Consider the following 19,297-nt stretch of genomic DNA (forward strand, 5'->3'; position numbering starts at 1 on the left):
GCTTTTGCACCCAAAAGATGTGTTTTTGATAAGGAAGTCTTTTTTGAGTTTTTAAAACATTTAATGGCTCCCAAAAGGTGTGATTTGTCTCCAAGAGCATGTATGTCTTCAAGAAAGCCGTTTTTGAAGATTGAAGGGAAAACTCCATGCACATGCCCTTAAAGAACATGTTTTGCTTGAAAACTCCAGATTTACTCTTTCCATGGTGTGAAATCTCTCCAACTAGGGTTGTTTTTGCATCTTCATGCATTCCCATGCATTGGACGTTTGATTCCTTGTTAGAAATCACTCATTTCATGGTGTTTTGAGGGCACGTTTTAGCAAAAAACACCCAGCTTTGGAGTGATAAGACTCACGTTTTTGTTCAAGGAGAGGTCATTTTTGAGTTTTCATCCATATTCTTGCTTTTGAGAAGCATGTTTTTGCATTCTAGGGTGAAAATGATTCATTATCAAGCTCCAAGAGACCATGTTTTTGTCACAAACGAGTTTTCCTTCAACATTTTTCTAAAAACGATTTATGCATAGACGATTGAAGACCACGTCTTTGGGCATATCCATAAAAAACAACTCTTCTTTGCTCATTTTGAATTCATTATTGTAAGGTTGAAGAGTTCAAAAGTTTGTTTTGAGAATTTTTCAAAGTTGGAGTTTCTTTCTCCTTCATTCTTGGCTCATTAATAATCAAGTGGACATTTTCCATTTTGCTCATTAATTTATGCCTTATCTTGTTGATTTCATGCATGTTTTAGCTTGATGTTACACACTTGTTGATACAGATGCCATGAAAATTGCATTTTCTCTTTAAAAATGATGAGAAGTGTCATTTTCATACTTCAGTTTTTTCCCCAAATTCCAAATTTGAGTTTGCATGTTGAGGTAAGTTGCTTGTTGACATGTCAAGGCACATTGCATCCATTCCTTTTATATGCAATTACATGTAATTCCACTTTCTATGTCATGACACACTGCATCTCATTCTCCACATCTGATTATAATCTCATCCTTCATTCCCTTTTACACGCATTTCCATCTTCCGAACCTAAATGCATGTTTGTTTTACATGTAATCCACTTTACGTGTGATGATATCCAGAGAACCCATTTTTGACTAAAGGTCACACTTTTAAAGTCAAAAGTTATCATTTACATGCATTCATATGCATCTCAACTTGCATTCTTGGCCATACACACAAAATCCCATCATTTCCCACATGCAATCCATCTTTCCAAGTCCGACTTTGACCCTTTCCATCCAAATACATATGCTTTTTGATTTATTTCCCACCATCATATGTGTTCCATAAATGTCTAATCCATACTTCAAATACCCACCCCTCGTGGATTTGTCATTGTAACTCAAATCCCAAAGTCCTCAACGATTCAATCTCACTGGAAGATGTTATCATCTTCATGTTGCTTCACACTCTTCAAGATATGTCAAAACTTTTTCAAAAAAAAGATATATCCCTTCAAGAAGGCAGGTTTTGATTCTCAAGTAGTAATTCATTTGATCTTCATTTTCCCAATGGTTGTCTGAGAACCTGAGTTCATGTGGGAATGTGCCAAGCACTTTGTTTCAAAAAAAAGAAAAGGAAGTTGCAGATGCTTGTCAGAAAGTTTTTTGAAGTTTACCTCCGGATACCATCGAGAAGGTTTTCAAAGTGTTAGAGACTTTAGAATGTGCCAATCTACAAAGGAGAATTCACGACAACTCGAACGAGAAAAAACTTGATCACATTAGGTTTTCAAATGACAACGGACAATTCATCAAAGACAATCAAAGGCTATCAAAAGAAGTAATAGTATGATTATCAAGGTGAATGCAATGCCACAAAATACAAGAACTATTGATCCTGTTATAATCTGAGATTGCATCGCCAAGTACAAGGCCCTTCAGAATAATCCCTATGATTGTTTCAATTCTCTTTTGCCTTTCTTCTTCTTCTTCTTCTTCTTCTTTTATGTTTATAATTGAAGATGATGTATTACATGAAAATGTGTAATTACATGTAATACGACTTACATGTGTAATGACATGTAATCCAATCTTTTCTCTTGTTAGACTAGATCAAGGTTGGTTGAGTTGCTTCCACTTTTCCTTCCATCTTTTTCTCAACTCCTTGGCCTATATAAGGAGTGCCCCCCTCATTGTAAAAATCATCTTTTATTGTATGCAAGAGAGCTTTGGAGAAACTGTGCAAGCATAACTTTGATTGTGTAGTGCCATTTTGAAAGAAAAGTGAATACGAAGAATCAATTGAGATTGGACTTTGATTGTGTGAAATTGTTACTTGTGCAAGTTAGAAGCTTTGACTGTGATTTCCATTTGTTATCTTTGATTCACGTGTTGTTTTGCATTCTTGATAATTGAGTTTAAAAAGAATTAGGAAGCAATCGGTTTCGAAGCTTTGACTGGGAGTGGTTGTAGAGATATATAGACTAGAAGCTTTGTTTGTAGTGTATATCTTTTTCTTGATTCACAAAATAGTTAGGATATCTTTACTTCTAGAAGTCTTTGTGCCCAAATAGTAAAGCTTATTCATATAGAATATATTACGATCGGACTTAGAGCCAAATCGATACACTTTCAATTAGTCTTCGAGTTGGTGTTGGTTTATTGGTATCACAGTTTCTAGCTATTAGATAGAAGTGTAGTTAGAGATTTCACCTTGCCCATTACTCGCTCCACAGATAAGTGGATTTTTTCCTGAAAGCTAAAAGGAAAGAATATTGGTAACACCCCTTTACAAAATCTCTCAACTTATTGCTTATCTTGAGTTCATTCAAGGAATGGTGAAAAGGGGGAGGCTTCCCTTTAAGGTAGGAGAGACTATCTCACACGTTGTGGCTGGTCATCCTATTTTGCAACTGAATTTTACCAAAAACTGTCTCATCATCCTATTTTGCGAGTGAATCATCAATGCCTTTTGGTGATCCTAACTGGAAGTTTGGATGTATGATCTTTTCCTCACCTATGTATTGAACTTTGAAACAACTGAGTATTAGGTTGAATTCACTTTAAATAAATCATTATCATCAAGAAACAACTATGGTGGTTTAAGAAAGATGATGTGGTGCAAGGCAGAGAAATCCCTAATGGAAATGTCCTAGCCCTCAACAAATAACCACATAGCGGAAACACAACAACAATGCAAGATCTGATACCAAACCAGAACTCTTTATTCATAAGATAACTGATTACATGCAATATGTGCGGTTGTAAGGCCCTCCGAGTTAGGGCCAAATACAAACAACAATTACAATATCAGTTTTGCAAGATCCCACAAGATCCAACTTACAATCTCAATCCCAGCTAGTCCAGATTGACAATTGGATAAGAACACCAAAAAGAACCACACTTGTACCCTCAAGTCCACCAAGCAATCCTTTGGTTCTCAAGCCGCAACTACTAGCTCTTCAAAATTCACATCTAGCCTTCATCCTCTTCTCCAAGTTGGATGATAATAATCCCTAAAGACTCCACAAAACCCCTTACTTATACCCAACTAAGCCACCAGTCGTCCCAGTTCATTACAAATTAAATTAAATCCCTTACATTAAATATATGTTGAGCCACAAGTCAGCTACAACACAAATTAAATACCCATATATAAATTAAATGCCAAAAGTTGGCTGACAAACAACTCGACACCGACAGGAACCAAGACCAAGCCTAGTGCCAGAGAAAACCAAGCCGAGCATCAACTAAACCATAAGCAATGCCGAGCTCCAAAGAGTATGTCGAGCTCCTAGTGTTTGTAGAGCTCCATAGAGTAGGCCGAGCTCCCAGGCCAAAACTATGTCCAATAATGACTGAGCACCACTCCTTTGGTGACCGAGTCTACATCTTCAGGACAAAATCCCTCTAACATGTAGGATTGCAAGCCAACTAGGGATGCTCTTGCATTAGACACCCCAGGTTCGAAAAGATTTTTTCATTAGCTGGAAGAACATCTTTTGGGATTTAGCATATAAATCCCAAATTGGTTCTTCACATACATATCCTCAAAGTCTTCAACTTGTACACTCTTTCCCTTGTTCTTCTTTTGCTTCTTCACATCCATCCTCGGTGTGCTACAGGTCTATTTTCCATGCTGATCTCCAACCTTCTTAGAATCCCTCAACTCAACTCGTACTCAGGTTCCTCCTACTGAGCTCTTAGTTTTGTAAAGGAATTAAGGAATACTTCTTGCCACCTTTCTCAACAGTAAACACATTCTTGACACAATCATGTACAACCCTATAATCATACTGCCAAGGTCTACCAAGCAACACATGACAACTATTCATGTCTACAACATCACACAACACTTGATCCTTATACTGCCCAATCTGGAAATCAACAAGGCATTGCTCCCTCATTTCCAAAGCATGCTCACCTTGCAACCAACCAATCCTATAAGGATAAGGATAAGGATGTCTCACTCTCTTCAAACCAAGTTTTCTGAACCATCTCCTCAGCAACAAGGTTATCAGTACTACCACCATCCACAATGACCTTGCAGACTTTACCACTAGACTTACAACAAGTCCTATGACAATAATCCAATGTCCTCTGACCAACCAGTACTTGCCGAGCTAGGAAACTGTCTCCTTGCTCAGGTTGACTATCTTGGATTGCAACCTCATTCACAACAACTTTCCTACCATGAGGACATTCAAAAGATCTAAGCCATTCTTCACCACATCTGAAACAATTACCACTAAACCCACCTCCACCTATCCTTCTCTTCTGATCAACAGGTTTTGGTTCACCTTCAACACTTAGTTTAGCCTTTGCTGAATTATCCTGCTTCTCCTTCCCTCTAGCATTACCTTGACTTTTCCTTTTCAACTTATCTTCTGCCTTCAAAGCATATTGATAAGTATTCTCAACCGAAGAAATACTCAGCATACCAACCTCATCTTGAATATTGAATCTCAAACCATTAATGTACTGAGCTACCTTCTCCTTTGACATTTCTCTGTGCCCAGACCGAATGGTCAACTTGTAGAACTCCTCGGTATAATCTTTCATCCTCATATCTTTTTGCTTCAGATTTTGCAACCTCTTAAACCACTCAATTTCATAATCAGTAGGAATGAACTTAGCCTTCATTTTAGTTGCCATCAACCTCCATCTAGTGATCTTTATCTCACCTTCTTCTTTGTCTCTTTATAGTTCTTTCCACCAAAGAGCAACATGTCCTTTCAGCTTAGTTTGTGCCAACCTCATTTTGAGCAGATCCTCAATATCCTCAAGCTCAAAGTAGTCTTCCAATACACCAATCCAATCAATCAGGTCTTTAGGAGTTAAAGTACTTGAGAAATTAGAAATCTCCATCATATGCTTCAGCTTCAAGTGAGATCTAGGTCTAGCAAATTGACCAGTCCTAGTTCGAATAGGTCTCTCCACACGATCAGTTCTGTCCTCACCACTAGATCCAGTAACTTCAAAGTCTTCAGCTACTTCCTCACAGCCATCTTCAGTACCCACATGCTTAGGTATACCACCTAAAGCACTCACAATTTCAGCGATCATGTCACTCTTCATCAATACAATCTCAGTTCTAAATTCTGCTCTGATCTTCTCTGAGATCCTTTCTTCCACAACATCACTAAGATCATTAATTGCCCTAGGGTCCAATCATCTTGGATGCATCTTCCAAGGTTTTCGCAAACCGAAAGCAATAGATCCACCAATCTAGAAGATCAATTAGCTCCACAAGATCAACCTTCTCCAACCCAAGATCTCGATGCAAACTGCCTCAACTTCGGTGATCGGTTCATACACTCAAGAACAACCTTCGCTCTGATACCACCTGATACAGTGCAAGGGAGAGAAATCCCCAATGGAGATGTCCTAGCCCCCAACAAATAACCACATAGCGAAAACACAACAACAATGCAAGATTTGATACCAAACCACAACTCTTTATTCATAAGATAACTGATTACATGCAATATGCCTGGCTAGTCCAACTTACAATCTCAATCCCAACTAGTCCAGATCCACAACTGGATAAGAACACCAAGAAGAACCACACTTGTACCCTCAGGTCCAAGCAATCCTTTGGTTCTCAAGCCGCAACTACTAGCTCTTCAAAATTCGCATCTAGCCTTCATCCTCTTCTCCAAGTTGAATGATAATAATACTTAAAAACTCCACAAAACCCCTTCCTTATACCCAACTAAGCTACAAGTCGGCCTAGTTCATTACAAATTAAATTAAATCCCTTACATTAAATATATGTTGAGCCACAAGTTGGTTACAACACAAATTAAATACCCATACATAAATCAAATGCCAAAAGTCGGCTCACAGGCAAGTCGGCACCAACAGGAACCAAGACCAAGCCGAGTGCCAGAGAAAACCAAGCTGAGCATCAGCCAAACCTTAAATAGTGCCGAGCTCCAAAGAGTATGCGGAGCTCCCAGTGTTTGTCGAGCTCCATAGAGTATGCCGAGCTCCCAGGCCAAAACTATGCCCAATAACGACCGAGCACCACTCCTTTGGTGACCAAGTCCACATCTTCAAACCAAAATCCCTCCAACATGTAGGATTGCAAGCCAACCAGGGATGCTCTTGCATCAAAAGATTTCAATGTCCTGTATTTGATTGTTCATGATTATAATTGCCGTTGGCTGTGAAAGTTGTTCGTGTAACATTTTTTCGGTTTCATAATAACAATCTGCTTAAGTAGTCATCAAAGGAAGAATTCAATTAAATTGATTATCTTTAACCATGCAACTCCTTTCTTTTGGCATACGAGTGGGAGTGGGAATGTTATCCCATAATTTTTTTGTTTTTTCTTCATCCTCCAAAAATATATAATATATCTGCGTAAGATTATTTATAATTGAATAGCTTCTGGTGTTGATTGTGTGTATTTTTAAGCATCAGCATTTCGAATCACACTCAGTGATCCATTATCAGGATGTAAGAGAGTGCAAGAGATGCAAAAAAGTAATCTAATGGATTGTGGAAATCTGATAACACTGTAAGATCACTTGTATATGATAAATTCTTTTTTTTCCCTCCATTACAATCCTTCTTTCGGTGGTAACCCTTTCTGACATACTGCTGAATGTTCAATACTTGCCTCTTCTTTGACATACATGGTAGCTATTGAAGACGAGAAAGAGCCAAGCTTCCAGAGAAGATCCACTGTGCCCTCAATTGCAGACCCACTCTCTAGGCATTAAAGGAAACTGTCCAGATCTGGGAACAAATCCTTCATATCTACCCCCAATCTGGTTAATGCCTCTAGAATTTGTTCTTGTAAAAAAGTTTCTGCTCTCCATCTAACTTCGGTCCTTCATTGACATGATGAATAAGTACATTCACTTTTGATATCAAATATCCTATCTCCTCAGCAGTTCACTATCTAATAGTTGTTTCCCTCTGAGGTGATATTAGAACCTGAAGACTTCAGCATAGATTAATTAGAAATCATGTGCCCTTTACTGACATCATGAAGAAAACTATCCACTTCTGACATCAAATTTTCTATCTCCTCAGCATTTCACTATGTAATAGCTGTTTCTCTCAGAGATGATATTAGAACTCAAGACTTAATCACACATTAGAATTGTAAATCATTCAATATGTTTTCATGGTGGACTCATTTTGCTGAATGTAATGCTGTAGCAGAAAAATAGTTATGTTGTAATGCATGTGCGTTAAACTTTATTGATTCAAATATTTGGAAATCAAGTGTGGAATCTATAGGATTTTCTGCTTTATTTTCATGTCTTCTTGAGTTACTTCCTTGACCTATGCTCTTTTATATCCCTATTTCACATATAACAGGTGGTTGCCGGTGAGATGTTCATACTGGAAATCCCTAGAATCTGAAAACATTATTAAACTCTTTTTTCTTTGTAATCTAATGATACTTACATTATAATTTTCTAAAATTAGTGACTTTTTGTAATTTTATTTACTGATATGAGGTCATTTGTTAGGTTGTGCATATTGCAGGTACCAAGGGAAAAGGGTCAACAAGTGCATTTATTGGTAGCATTTTACGTGAAGAAGGCTATTCTGTTGGCCTTTATACAAGGTGTATATACTTGTTTATTAAACCTCTTTGTTTGTTTACTCTGTGCTTAAAATATACAAATATTATATGTTAAAGGGCAATTCTTCTAAGTTACCACCAAGTGGGACACCGTTTTAGTAAACCTGCAGGAGGATAAGAATGTTTGAAAAAACCACAATTTATAACTTCCTCTGGATGAAATTAAAGTCTATCTATAAAAAGCTAGAAAACATTATACCCATTCATGCTTATAACACAATTGATATGGTTAAATATTTTCAGAATTGATGCATTTTTCTAAAATTTTGAGTCTTGAGTGGATTCATTGTTAGTACATGGTAGGGGAAAGTGAGATGTATTGCTTCACCTCAAACCCTCTGACTATTGGTAATAAGCGTGGTCCATTAGTGCTACTTCTTTGTCAGGGAGGAGATTGGGTCCAATATTTTCCAACTGCAGGGATCTATCTTCCTATATAGTATCATAAGAAGTCATGTCCTATGCAAGGACATGACTCTACGTGGCTTTTAGGCCACGTAGGGCCATGACCATACATGGATGTGACTTTTCACTTAAGTAGAATTAGTAATTCTAAATGCCGTCGTGGATCAGATCAACCTGTGCGATCTGTAATTTATCCCTGTTTTTAATGTGTGATATGAGATTTGGGGTTTATAATACCTGATTCACATGATAATGCTTAATCTATCAATAACACCAATAGCCTCCTTGAATTTTACAAAATTATCAGAACCGAGAGACTTTGTTAAGATATTAGCAGACTGCTCTAAGGTGGGAACATACAACAACTGAATAGATTTGTTTTCAATCAGCTGACGAATGTAATGACAATTTGTTTCGGCATGCTTGGTTCGTTCATGGAAGATAGGATTCTTTGCCAGTTTGAGTACTCCTTGATTATCACAGAATATAGGAGTCGGTCCTGATTGAGGAACATGCATATCTACAAGCATCTGCCGAAGCCAAACTGCCTCACAAGCTGCCTTAACTGCTCCTTGATACTCTGCTTCAGTTAAAGACAGGGGCACCGCTTGTTGCTTCTTACTAGTCCATGTCACAGCAGCAGATCCTAAATTAAACACATATCCGGTGGTAGACTTATGATCATCAACAGAGCTGACCCAATCTGAATCTGTGTAGCCACATAGTGTAGAATCAAACTTCTAAGTGTATAGAAGATGATAATCAAGAGTACCACTCGCATAGCGCAAGACATGCTTTTCAGCTGTCCAATGATCAGTCTTGGGTGCTGTCATAAAGCGGGAGACATAGCTTACAAAAAAACTAATGTCAGGTCTGGTGGCAGTAAGAAAAATGAGACTACCTAGTTGTCTAAACAAAGATTCATCTACAATAGGTGAATCAAACTGAGCGGATAATTTGAGCCCAGGTTCTATAGGAGTGAGAGCAGGTTTGCAATCCTGCATTCTGAACCTATCCAGAAGACTTCTAGCATACTTGGACTGAGAAAGAAAGATACTGTGTTTAGTCTGCCAAACCTCAATTCTGAGACAATAGTGCAAGAGTCCCAAATCTGTCATATCAAAAGTGCTACACAAATCCTGTTTGATTTCCACGATCAAATGTGTTGAACTTCCAGTGATGATCAAATCATCCACATAAACAGTGATAGACAAGACATCATCACCTACATGTTTGATATATAGGTTTGATATTTATCAATTTTCATGTACCAAGCCCGAGGAGCTTGTTTCAGACCATAGAGAGCTTTGACAAGTTTACAAACTTTTTGTTCTTGACCAGCAACCTTAAATCCAGAAGGTTGCGTCATGTAGACCTCTTCCTGTAAGTCACCATTCAAAAAAGCACTCTTGACATCCATCTGATGGACTTTCCAACCGAACTGAGTTGCTAGAGCAAGAACAAGCCGTGTGGTACTCATTTTAGTTGTAGGAGCAAAAGTCTCCTCATAGTCAATACCTTCCCTTTGTGAGAACCCTCGAGCAACAAGACGAGCCTTATACCTGTCTAAGGTGCCATCAACTTTATATTTGACCTTGTATACCCATTTGCAGCTAACTGGCTTCTTCCCTGCAGGAAGATTAGAAATAACCCAAGTTTGATTTTTCTAGATGCTCTAAAGTTTAGCTTCTGTAGCCTATTCCCATTTAGGAATACTTTTAGCCTCGGAATAAGTCTGGGGCTCATAAACACTATGAATGTTAGCCATAAGAGCAAAATTAACTGTTCGTTTGCGCTTTACCTTCGATGAGCTCATCATCCCTTAGATCACTAATAGTTTTAACTCACCATTTGGGTCGGAGAGTAGAATAGCTAACCTCTGGAGGAGCTAGAAGAGGTTCAGGAGCAACAATAAGAGGAGGATCATTCTCAGGAGCCTCAACATGATCAACATCAAGTGTCCTAGGGAAGCATTATTTGTATCATTCTGCCCATTAGATGATGCTAAAGGAAGGGGAACACTGTGAGGCTGTTCCTCAGAACATTGCTCAGAAGAGGACAGAAACGGTCCTCGAGTTTCATCAAAAACATCACGACTAAAGATAAGATGATCAGTGTTGTTGTCGGTAAAATGTAGTGTAGCCGATGGGTAGAGTAGTATCCGAACGGGCACATGACGCTTGAGTCACCCCTTCGGAAAGGTATATGTACACGTCCGAGATGGACTTTGGAAGGAGGAGATATAATCGATAGATCATTGTAGTCATTGTAATCAACAAGTGCATACATGAATAAAGTACCTATTCTGAATTGAATCGTGTTATTCATGTGTTGAACTTCTTACCCTATGCGGTAAACATTTGGCGCCGTTGCCAGACGAACCTGGAACGAAGGAATGATATGAAGATTGATACCGAATTTGCCAAACAAAGATCGGAATAAGGTGAAAGATAAGAATGAACTAAGTACAGCAAAAGAAATTTTAATTTTAACACAGCAAGCAGAATGCAGACAGAGACTTCAACAAATTGCTGAGGGGCACCGAAGGGGTGAAGAGGCACAGACGGAGGGAGTGCACTCACCTAGTAGGCTGAGGAGTGCCGAGGAATTGCTGGAAGAAACTCGACAACGCTTGAATTTGGTGGAGGAAACAAGGGAAGAATTCCTTAACCTGTATACGCCGAGGGGAGAGTGTCCGAACGGAAGGGAAGCAACTCGCACAGCTCAGAGTGCCGAGGGAGCACAAGCGTGGAGGGATCTCTTCATTCCTGATACATCGGACGAACGGATACAGGCGGAGAATAGAACATCACTGGAAGACTTGTCACCAGACAACGGGGTTGTTGGGAACAAGACTATTGTCCAGAATAGAGCGGAAGTCCAGAACAGCGCGAGAGCCCAGAACAGCGCGGGAGCACAGAACAGCGCAGGTGTCTAAAACAGCGCGGGAGCTTAGAACAGTGCGGGTACACAAGTACCTCAGAATCAAAGACAAGTAACAATGGCTGGCCCTAAAGAAAAGTTACCCAAGTTTCACGGTGATGGTTCAGCAGACCTTATCAGACATTGTAAAACGTGTGAAACCATATGGACGGCAAATGGTGTGACGGATGAGGATGATTCAGTAAGACAATTTCTAGCGACCTTGCGGGGTGTGGCGATAGACTGGTTTTCTGACACTAGTCCTTAGAAACTTAATACATGGGAGAATGTTAAAAGAGAATTTATAGCAGAATTCAGATTGGTACAAATAGTGGGAGAAATCTACAGCACCAAACAAGGAAAGAATGAGACAGTCCGAACCTATGCTAGGTGACTGAAAGAATTGATCGGAAAGATGGAGAGTCAACCAGCGGATGGGTTGAAAAAACGGTGGTTGTGGAGGGGCTACGGTCGACTCTTAAAAAGAAAATGAAGATTGTACCACTGGCATCGTACACCGATGCGTATACTCGTGCTATGGATTTGGAAAGTGAACAGAAGACGAGTAAGAAGAAAAAGCATAAGTCCTCTGATTCAGATGATTCATCCTTAGAAAGTAGCAGTAGTGATGAGGAATCGAACAAGAAGGTGAAAGCTCTACAGAAAGACATGCTACGGATGATGAAAGAATTCAAAAATTTGAAAAAGAATCCGGATACAGTAAAAGGAGAACTATGGTGTACGGACTGCAAGGACAGCCATACGAAGGGTTCATGCCCGAAGAATGTAATGTTCCCTTTTTAAGCATTCATAGCATGTTGTTGTCGTTGGCCTATTTCCCCACTGTCCCGTAGGCTAACTAGGACATTAAAGGGACTTCGAGGCCATTTGGCCTAGATAGTTTTAGTTGCAGGTCTTTCTGATGGGTTTTGAGGCAACTTTGGGCATACTTACTATTTATAGTAAGTCATCTTGGACATGGTCGGACATCCAATGGCAGCAGTATGTCGATGGTAATTGTTTAAAATCGACAAGGAGACTTGTTTATCATTAATAAGATTTGTTATGCATTGATAAAGCTATTTTATAAAGTTAAATTTAAATATTTAACTTTATTAATGCATAGACTATAGTTTGTGGGAAATATTTAAATTAAAAGAGTCCCTTTTATTTTATAACACATTGGAGACATAAGTTACATAAAGGGAGTTATGTTTTATCCCACATTGAGAAAACGAAGGATGGAGCTCTTGTGAGAACACTATAAAAGAAATGAAAGAGCTTCTTTTATGGATGGTTGGAAATATCAAAGAAATTGGAGAATTTTCTGGAGGTTATGTCTCAATAGTTTGAAGGACGAAATCCCTTCAAGCTGAAAATCTTGACGCCATTGAAAGATATGGTCTTGAGATTCAATAGGGTAGCAATCCGAAAAAGCAGAAACGAAAAAGCAGTCCGAAAAAGTGGAACCGAAAAAGCAGGCGGAAAAAGCAGAATCGAAAAAGCAAGCGAAACAAGTGGAACTGAAAAAGCAGGCGGAAAAAGCGGAATCGAAAAAGCAAGCGGAAAAAGCAGAACCGAAAAAGCAGGCCGAAAAAGCAAAGCAGAAGGGGCAGCATTGAAGAAAAATTATTACAGCCATCTACAACCAGGTTCCCTTGTTAGTATTGTTTTTTTAGGGTATTATAAGTTTCAGCTGTAAGTGTGCATTATACCAGCATTGTCATTTTGGTAATCTATGTAAATGCCAAAGTTTTGGCCATATTTCATGAGCATTGTATTAGAAATTTGATTGCAATCAAAAAGATAATAGTTGCTGGTGTCATTTAAGCAATTCAATCTCATTATTTATCAACTAGTTAGTTTGCATACCAACTGTTTGTAAAAATGCCAGTTGGCTGTAGGTGTTCATTTCTCATGCTTAGATCATATATATGCACTGAATATTGTCAAAATTAGTAGCACACTCATGTTAGGTCATTGTGTAGTCCATTGTAGTCTTCTAGCACAAGATTCTCATTGATGCAAATTGTAAAAAAGGTCATTTGAAGCTAGCTGAAATACTATATCAGTCATACGTCCCTTGCATGTGAATTGGTTGATGAAATTCCTTGAGCTTTCGTTAGCATTTTTGAGGGCAGATTTGAGGAGGGTTATTACAGCGGTATTAGAGCTTGCCTGCAAAGTGTTTGATGAAATGTCAAACAACTAAAGTATAATGAATTTTGGTGTTTGAAGGAGTTATAACCTGTTGGGGTTATTACAAAGAAGCAGTTTTGTGACATCTGCCAGGTGGTGGGGCATTCCTTGAAAGAGTGCCTGTTTAACTTGAAACGCCTCGAGCAATAGCAACAATGCGGGCAATGGTGCAACTTCAGGTGGATATCGAAATAATAATAGACGCGAAATGGGTGGAAACAATAACAATAACAATAACAATGGAGGCTGGAGTGGAATACAATATGATGCGAGTGGACGGCCGATGATACAGTGCCGGGCATGTAATCTTTGGGGTCACTTCGCAAGGGACTGTACTACCAAGGAGGCGCCGCAACTACTGTGCAGATGGTGTGGTCCAGGGGACCATGAAGATTCAAAGTGTCCAAAGCAAAGCGTAAATTTATTAAGTATTGAAACAAGTAATGAGAACGTGTTGGCAATCACGCGGGAACAGGTGAGGAAGGCAAAATATCCGAATGCAAAAGAAAAGAAGGAGAGGTTACAAAAAGCCCAAACAGAGAGAGAAGCAGATGAGAGCGGAGAAGTCACAAGTAAAAGACACTGCTGAAACTTCGAAAAGAAACTTGGCGGAACAAGACATGGTGAAACAGATAATGCAAATGGAAGTACCAATTAAATTAAATGATCTTCTCACCATGCCATAGTTACGTACGGCTATCATAAATATGACACAGTCCCCGAGAGTGACGGAGGAAGCAAAGGATAGTAAGGAAACAACCACAGCAGCAACAACAGACCCAATGTTACTAGCACTTACGACAGGTAGACACCCAGCAGTGGTGGAGATGGGCATTCTGGGTACGGTGTTAACAGATACAATAGTAGATGGAGTATCGGGAGTGAATGTGATGCTGGAAGATATCTGGAAAAAACTTGGACAACCAACACTATGGCCACCCACCTTTCAGTTACTTACAGCAAATCAACATGGGATAAAACCCTTGGGCACTCTAATGGCGTAGCCAGTAACAATTGGGACACAACCATTTTTACCGGATTTTGTAGTTATTCGATTAAAGAGAAGAGGGTACGACGCCATCCTAGGACGGGGGTGGTTGGTGCAAGCTAAGGTAAAGCATGATTGGAAAAGGAACACCCTGTCAATGGAGAAGGGAGGTAGGAGATTTATAATCGATTTGCATACACAGATGGTAGGAGAAGAAACCGCGTCGTTGGACTCAGAAGGCAGTGGCGAGAGTGATGACGAAGGGAAAAAGAGGATGGAACCAGATGATGAAGGGGTGTTGAGAATAGGAGGGTCAACTAATGACGACCTAGATTCAGTAAACAGATTGCTACATTGGCAAATGGAAGATTATGAGGTCTTTTCGAGTTGCAATATTTTGAGTGTCGAGGAGGGAAAAGAAGGCCATGAATTTCCAAAGGAGTACAGTGAACTCAAGGAGGGGGAAGTACAGGTGGATGAAACACCTGCCCATACGTCCAGTAAAGATAAACCGATGAAGTATGAAGAGCTGACGGTGAAAACAATGAACTTGGGTGATGAGGAAAATCCGAAGAACATTCTTGTAGGAAATGATTGGAACCTAGTATTGAAGGCAGCAGCTTGGACATATAAAGACTTAAAAGTACCACCAGAGCTATGTGTCCACCGGATACCATTAATTGAAGGTGCGGTACCCATACGAAAGTGGCCGTATCGAAGGAATAAGAACTATGTAGCATGGGCCGTGGAAGTTGCACAAAATAGGTGGAAGGTATGGCGTCAGAAGCGTTTAAAATTAAATAGATTTCAACCTGGTCAGTTAGTACTAAAGTATAATGGACGAAATGAAATAAGACCTGGAAAATTTAAAGTTAAATGGGTTGAACCCTACAAGATACGGGAAGTTGGGTATAACGGAGCAATTAAATTGTGGACACTGGACGGAAAAGAAATACCAGATGCCGTAAATGGATCAAAGTTGAAAATATATAGAGAAAGAAAGGCTCCTTCACGGACAAACAATTGATGAATGAAGAAAAGTTGTTTGTAAATAGTGTATATATGTATAAAATTAAAAGTCGAATATAGTTGGTAAACCGTAGTTATAGAAGTATGAAGTGATAAAAGAAGCATAAAGTAAATGTACTGAGAGGTAATTTTTTATTTATTAAACTAATGGGGCCCGGGACTATACAAAGAAAATGGAAGAAAAGCAAAAATAATAAAGTGAATCATAAGAATAACCCTGGAGAAAAAGGCTGTACGGCCTTGAAAGAAAAGTGGCGACTTCTCTAGATAGCCGTACGGCCCCCAAGGACTTATGTTGAAATTAAAAATAGTAATAATAAGAAAAGCCATAGTAATAAGTAAAGAAAACGATTCAAAGTATACCTTCAAATAAGATGGATGACCGTACGGTCTCAGGGGGAAACAATTAAGGACCGTACGGCCTGGGGAACATCATGAGCAGTTATAAATCAAAGACCGTACAGTGAGGATAAAAGCAAAAAGGAGACCGTACGGCCCCAAGCAAACCAAAACATAGTTACAGAAAATTGATAGCCGTACGGCCTCATCATATGAAGGGAAACAAAAAATACCGTACGGCCCCTAGGCAATGAGGTAACTTCGTACAGATACTGTACGGTGGGAGAGCAATTGACAGAGATAGTTACAATTAATACATAGTATAAACAGGCATTCAAAGCACCGTACGGCGTTGAGAGCAGAAAAGAAGAAAGCAATAATAGGAATTTTATGAAAGCCATACCATTACTAGGGAGAAGTTGGTTCAAATGTACGAAGGGTATCAGGAAAGCAAGTCTGCAGGAAAGAGGGAGGAAGTGAAGAGGCAAAAAAAAAAAAAAAACGACGATAGATTGAAACAGTTCGAAATGAGTAATGCATGATGCCAAAGGGAAGGGTAAACATAAGCAGTTGCCAGAAAGAGTGTGGAATCGAAAAAAATGATAGAAATGGTGTGTTCCGTGCAGTTTTGTGTGATTTTCGGAGTGCTAATTTGGTCTTGGTGCGACAGGGAGCGCACCTGGGGCACTGCCCCTTGACCCCACTGGGGGCGTTGCCCCCTAGACCCCCAGTCATTGCGGATATCAGTCATAGGAAGTGTGACCAGTTGATGAGACCTAGAGCTACTGCTGTAGACATGAGTGTTTGTGTGTCAGAGAAGGCACTTGGAGTAGGTGTTGGGCATGAGGCTGTCTTGGTGGATGCGTAGAGAGCTCGGGAGGAGTTGATCATCCAGTTGAAGGCAGTATGGCAACACTTGGCTCAGTGTAACCAGGAGTTGGAAACAGAGAAAGCAGCACTGGTGGCTATCAAGGTCGGCTAAGGAGATAGTATTGTGATAGCAGAGGCTACAGATGCAACGTGGGTTGGAGACCAGTTTGGTGCAGGCATAGGATGAATGTGAAAGTGATGTGACAAAAATAGATCTATCTTGTTGTAGTTAGTCAATTAATGTATTTTGTTGTTAATTTGTCTCAGATATTTTGTAATTGTTGTCCGGAGACAACCTTTCTTTTGGGGGGGGATGATGTTGTCGGTAAAATGTATAGTGTAGCCGATGGGTAGAGTAGTATCCGAACGGGCGCGTGACACTTGAGTCACCCCTTCGGAAAGGTATATGTACACGTCCGAGATGGACTTTGGAAGGAGGAGATGTAATCGATAGATCATTGTAGTCATTGTAATCAACAAGTGCATACATGAATAAAGTACCTATTCTGAATTGAATCACGTTATACATGTGTTGAACTTCTTACCCTATGCGGTAAACAAGTGTCGATATCTATCAATCTGTAGGCCTTATGGTTGTCATTGTACCCTGTCATCATGAGTCTCTAAGTATTGGAATCTAATTTGGAATGTTTAGCATCAGGAATCTAGACATAGGCAAGAAAGCCAAAAATCTTCAGGTGGCTGATCTTGGGCTTACGACCAGACCACAATTCTTCGGGAGTTTTGTTCTTGACAACCTGAGTAGGGGAATGGTTCAGAAGGTAAATAGTAATAAATATTGCTTCTGCCCAATACTTATTAGGAACACTCCTGTGTTGCAACATGGAAAGAGCCATCTCAACAATCGTACGATTGTGACGCTCAACAACACTGTTTTGCTGAGGAGTGTAAGGTGTGGTGAATTGGCACTTGATGCCATGTTTAGCACAAAAATTAGAGAATGCATGAGAACAAAATTCCCCCCATTATCTGTTTTAAGAGAAACTATACTGCAGCCAGACTCATTTTCAACCAACAACTTAAAATTCTGAAATGTACTAAGTGCATCTAATTTTTATTTAAGAAAGTGCACCCACATTTTTCTACTAAAATCATCAACAATAAGCGAAAAATTATTTGCAACCAGTAACTGAAGATGTATTCATAGGACCACAAATATTAGCATGAAGTAATTGAAGTACTTGAGATGCACACCAAGAATCTCCATCTTTGAAGGGAGTCCAATGTTGTTTGCCAGCTTGACAGGCATCACATACTCCAAAATGTTGCGGCTGAATCAGAGGTAGTCTAGAAACAAGGTCCTCCCAGGATAGATGAGAGAGATACTGGATGTTGAGATGTCCATATCTCTAATGCCGCAAAGTGCTGAGAGATAAAATCACGAGCTGCCATAGCTATTTCAAGAGTATCGCCAATGTCAGTAAGCCGAAATAGGCCATGATCCTCTAGACCAGTAGAAACAGTAAGATGAGTCTCTCGATCAGTAATGGAGCATTTGTAGGCACTGAACACCACATCCAACTGAGGAGAATTTCTCAGGATACGACTCAGAGAGAACATTGAGTGCCATACCAAGAACGTAGCAGACATTGAGAAAGATGAGTTGATACCCACTAGACTGTATTTGAACATTTCCTCTGGTAATAATTTTGAACTCCTCTCCTCTGCCAAGCACAACTGAATCGCTGTATGGATAGAAATCCGTAAACCAGTCACGCCGATTAGAGAAATGACATGGAGCACCAGAGTCAGTATACCAAGAAGAGGATTAGGTTGAATCGGAAGGGCTTTTAACCATAAAAGCGTAGAACACAAACTCCTTTGTCTTCGAATGTTCAGCAACATTGGCCTGCTGATTGGATCCTCCCAGCTTCTTCTATTCGAAAGCGAGTCGCTGACGACAAGCTTTCTTCATGTGACTGTACTTACGCCAGTAATGACACTAAACATTCTTCTACTGAAAACTGCTTGAGGATTGATGGGAACTACCCTATAGAGATGACTAAGATGGCTGAAACTTAGCCGCAAAGGCTTGTTTTGACGAGGGTGAGGAAGCACGGCTGCCAAAGTGCTGCTTCTAGCTATCTTGCTGTAGGAGTTTGATGCACAACTCTGGGAATTTCAGATCAACATTTGTTGAGGTAATGTTGAGTCTCTATGAAATGCTCATAAGATGTTGGCAAGCTTTTTAGGGTAATAACTACCATATCTTCTTCCTCCATTGTCCGACCGATGGTTTCAAGTTGATCACGAATGTCCTTAATCTTCGTGAGATGTTCTTGTAAGGACATACGTCATCCATCATAATGGAAAACAACTGATTCTTTAGAAAGAATGCTCGACTCTTGTCAGATGTTTCATGTAGCTCCTTTAAATATTTCCAGATGTTTGTAGCCGACTTGCCAAAGGGAATCTGAGGTAGCTAATCATCTGTGATAGAGAGCTTGAGAAGCATAACAG

At 39.7% G+C, this 19,297-nt stretch overlaps 1 protein-coding gene across 3 annotated transcripts in view; it reads left to right on the plus strand.

Annotated features, from left to right (window-relative positions):
- GLA1 (Folylpolyglutamate synthetase family protein) overlaps positions 1 to 19,297 on the plus strand; it is a 261,863-nt gene that overhangs the window by 20,440 nt on the left and 222,126 nt on the right. For 2 of the 3 annotated variants that reach the window (XM_089795217.1, XM_089795219.1), the window contains exon 2: positions 7,949 to 8,046. The exons of the other annotated variant lie outside the window; for it this stretch is intronic. In XM_089795217.1, the coding sequence (XP_089651343.1) occupies positions 7,949 to 8,046 (98 nt within the window). The remainder of the gene's footprint in view (positions 1 to 7,948; positions 8,047 to 19,297) is intronic. 3 annotated transcript variants of the gene reach the window in all.

This window comes from Cupressus sempervirens, chromosome 8 (assembly GCF_028749045.1).
Source record: "Cupressus sempervirens isolate cs-2001-9-10 chromosome 8, ASM2874904v1, whole genome shotgun sequence".
Classification (NCBI taxonomy): Eukaryota; Viridiplantae; Streptophyta; class Pinopsida; order Cupressales; family Cupressaceae; genus Cupressus; species Cupressus sempervirens.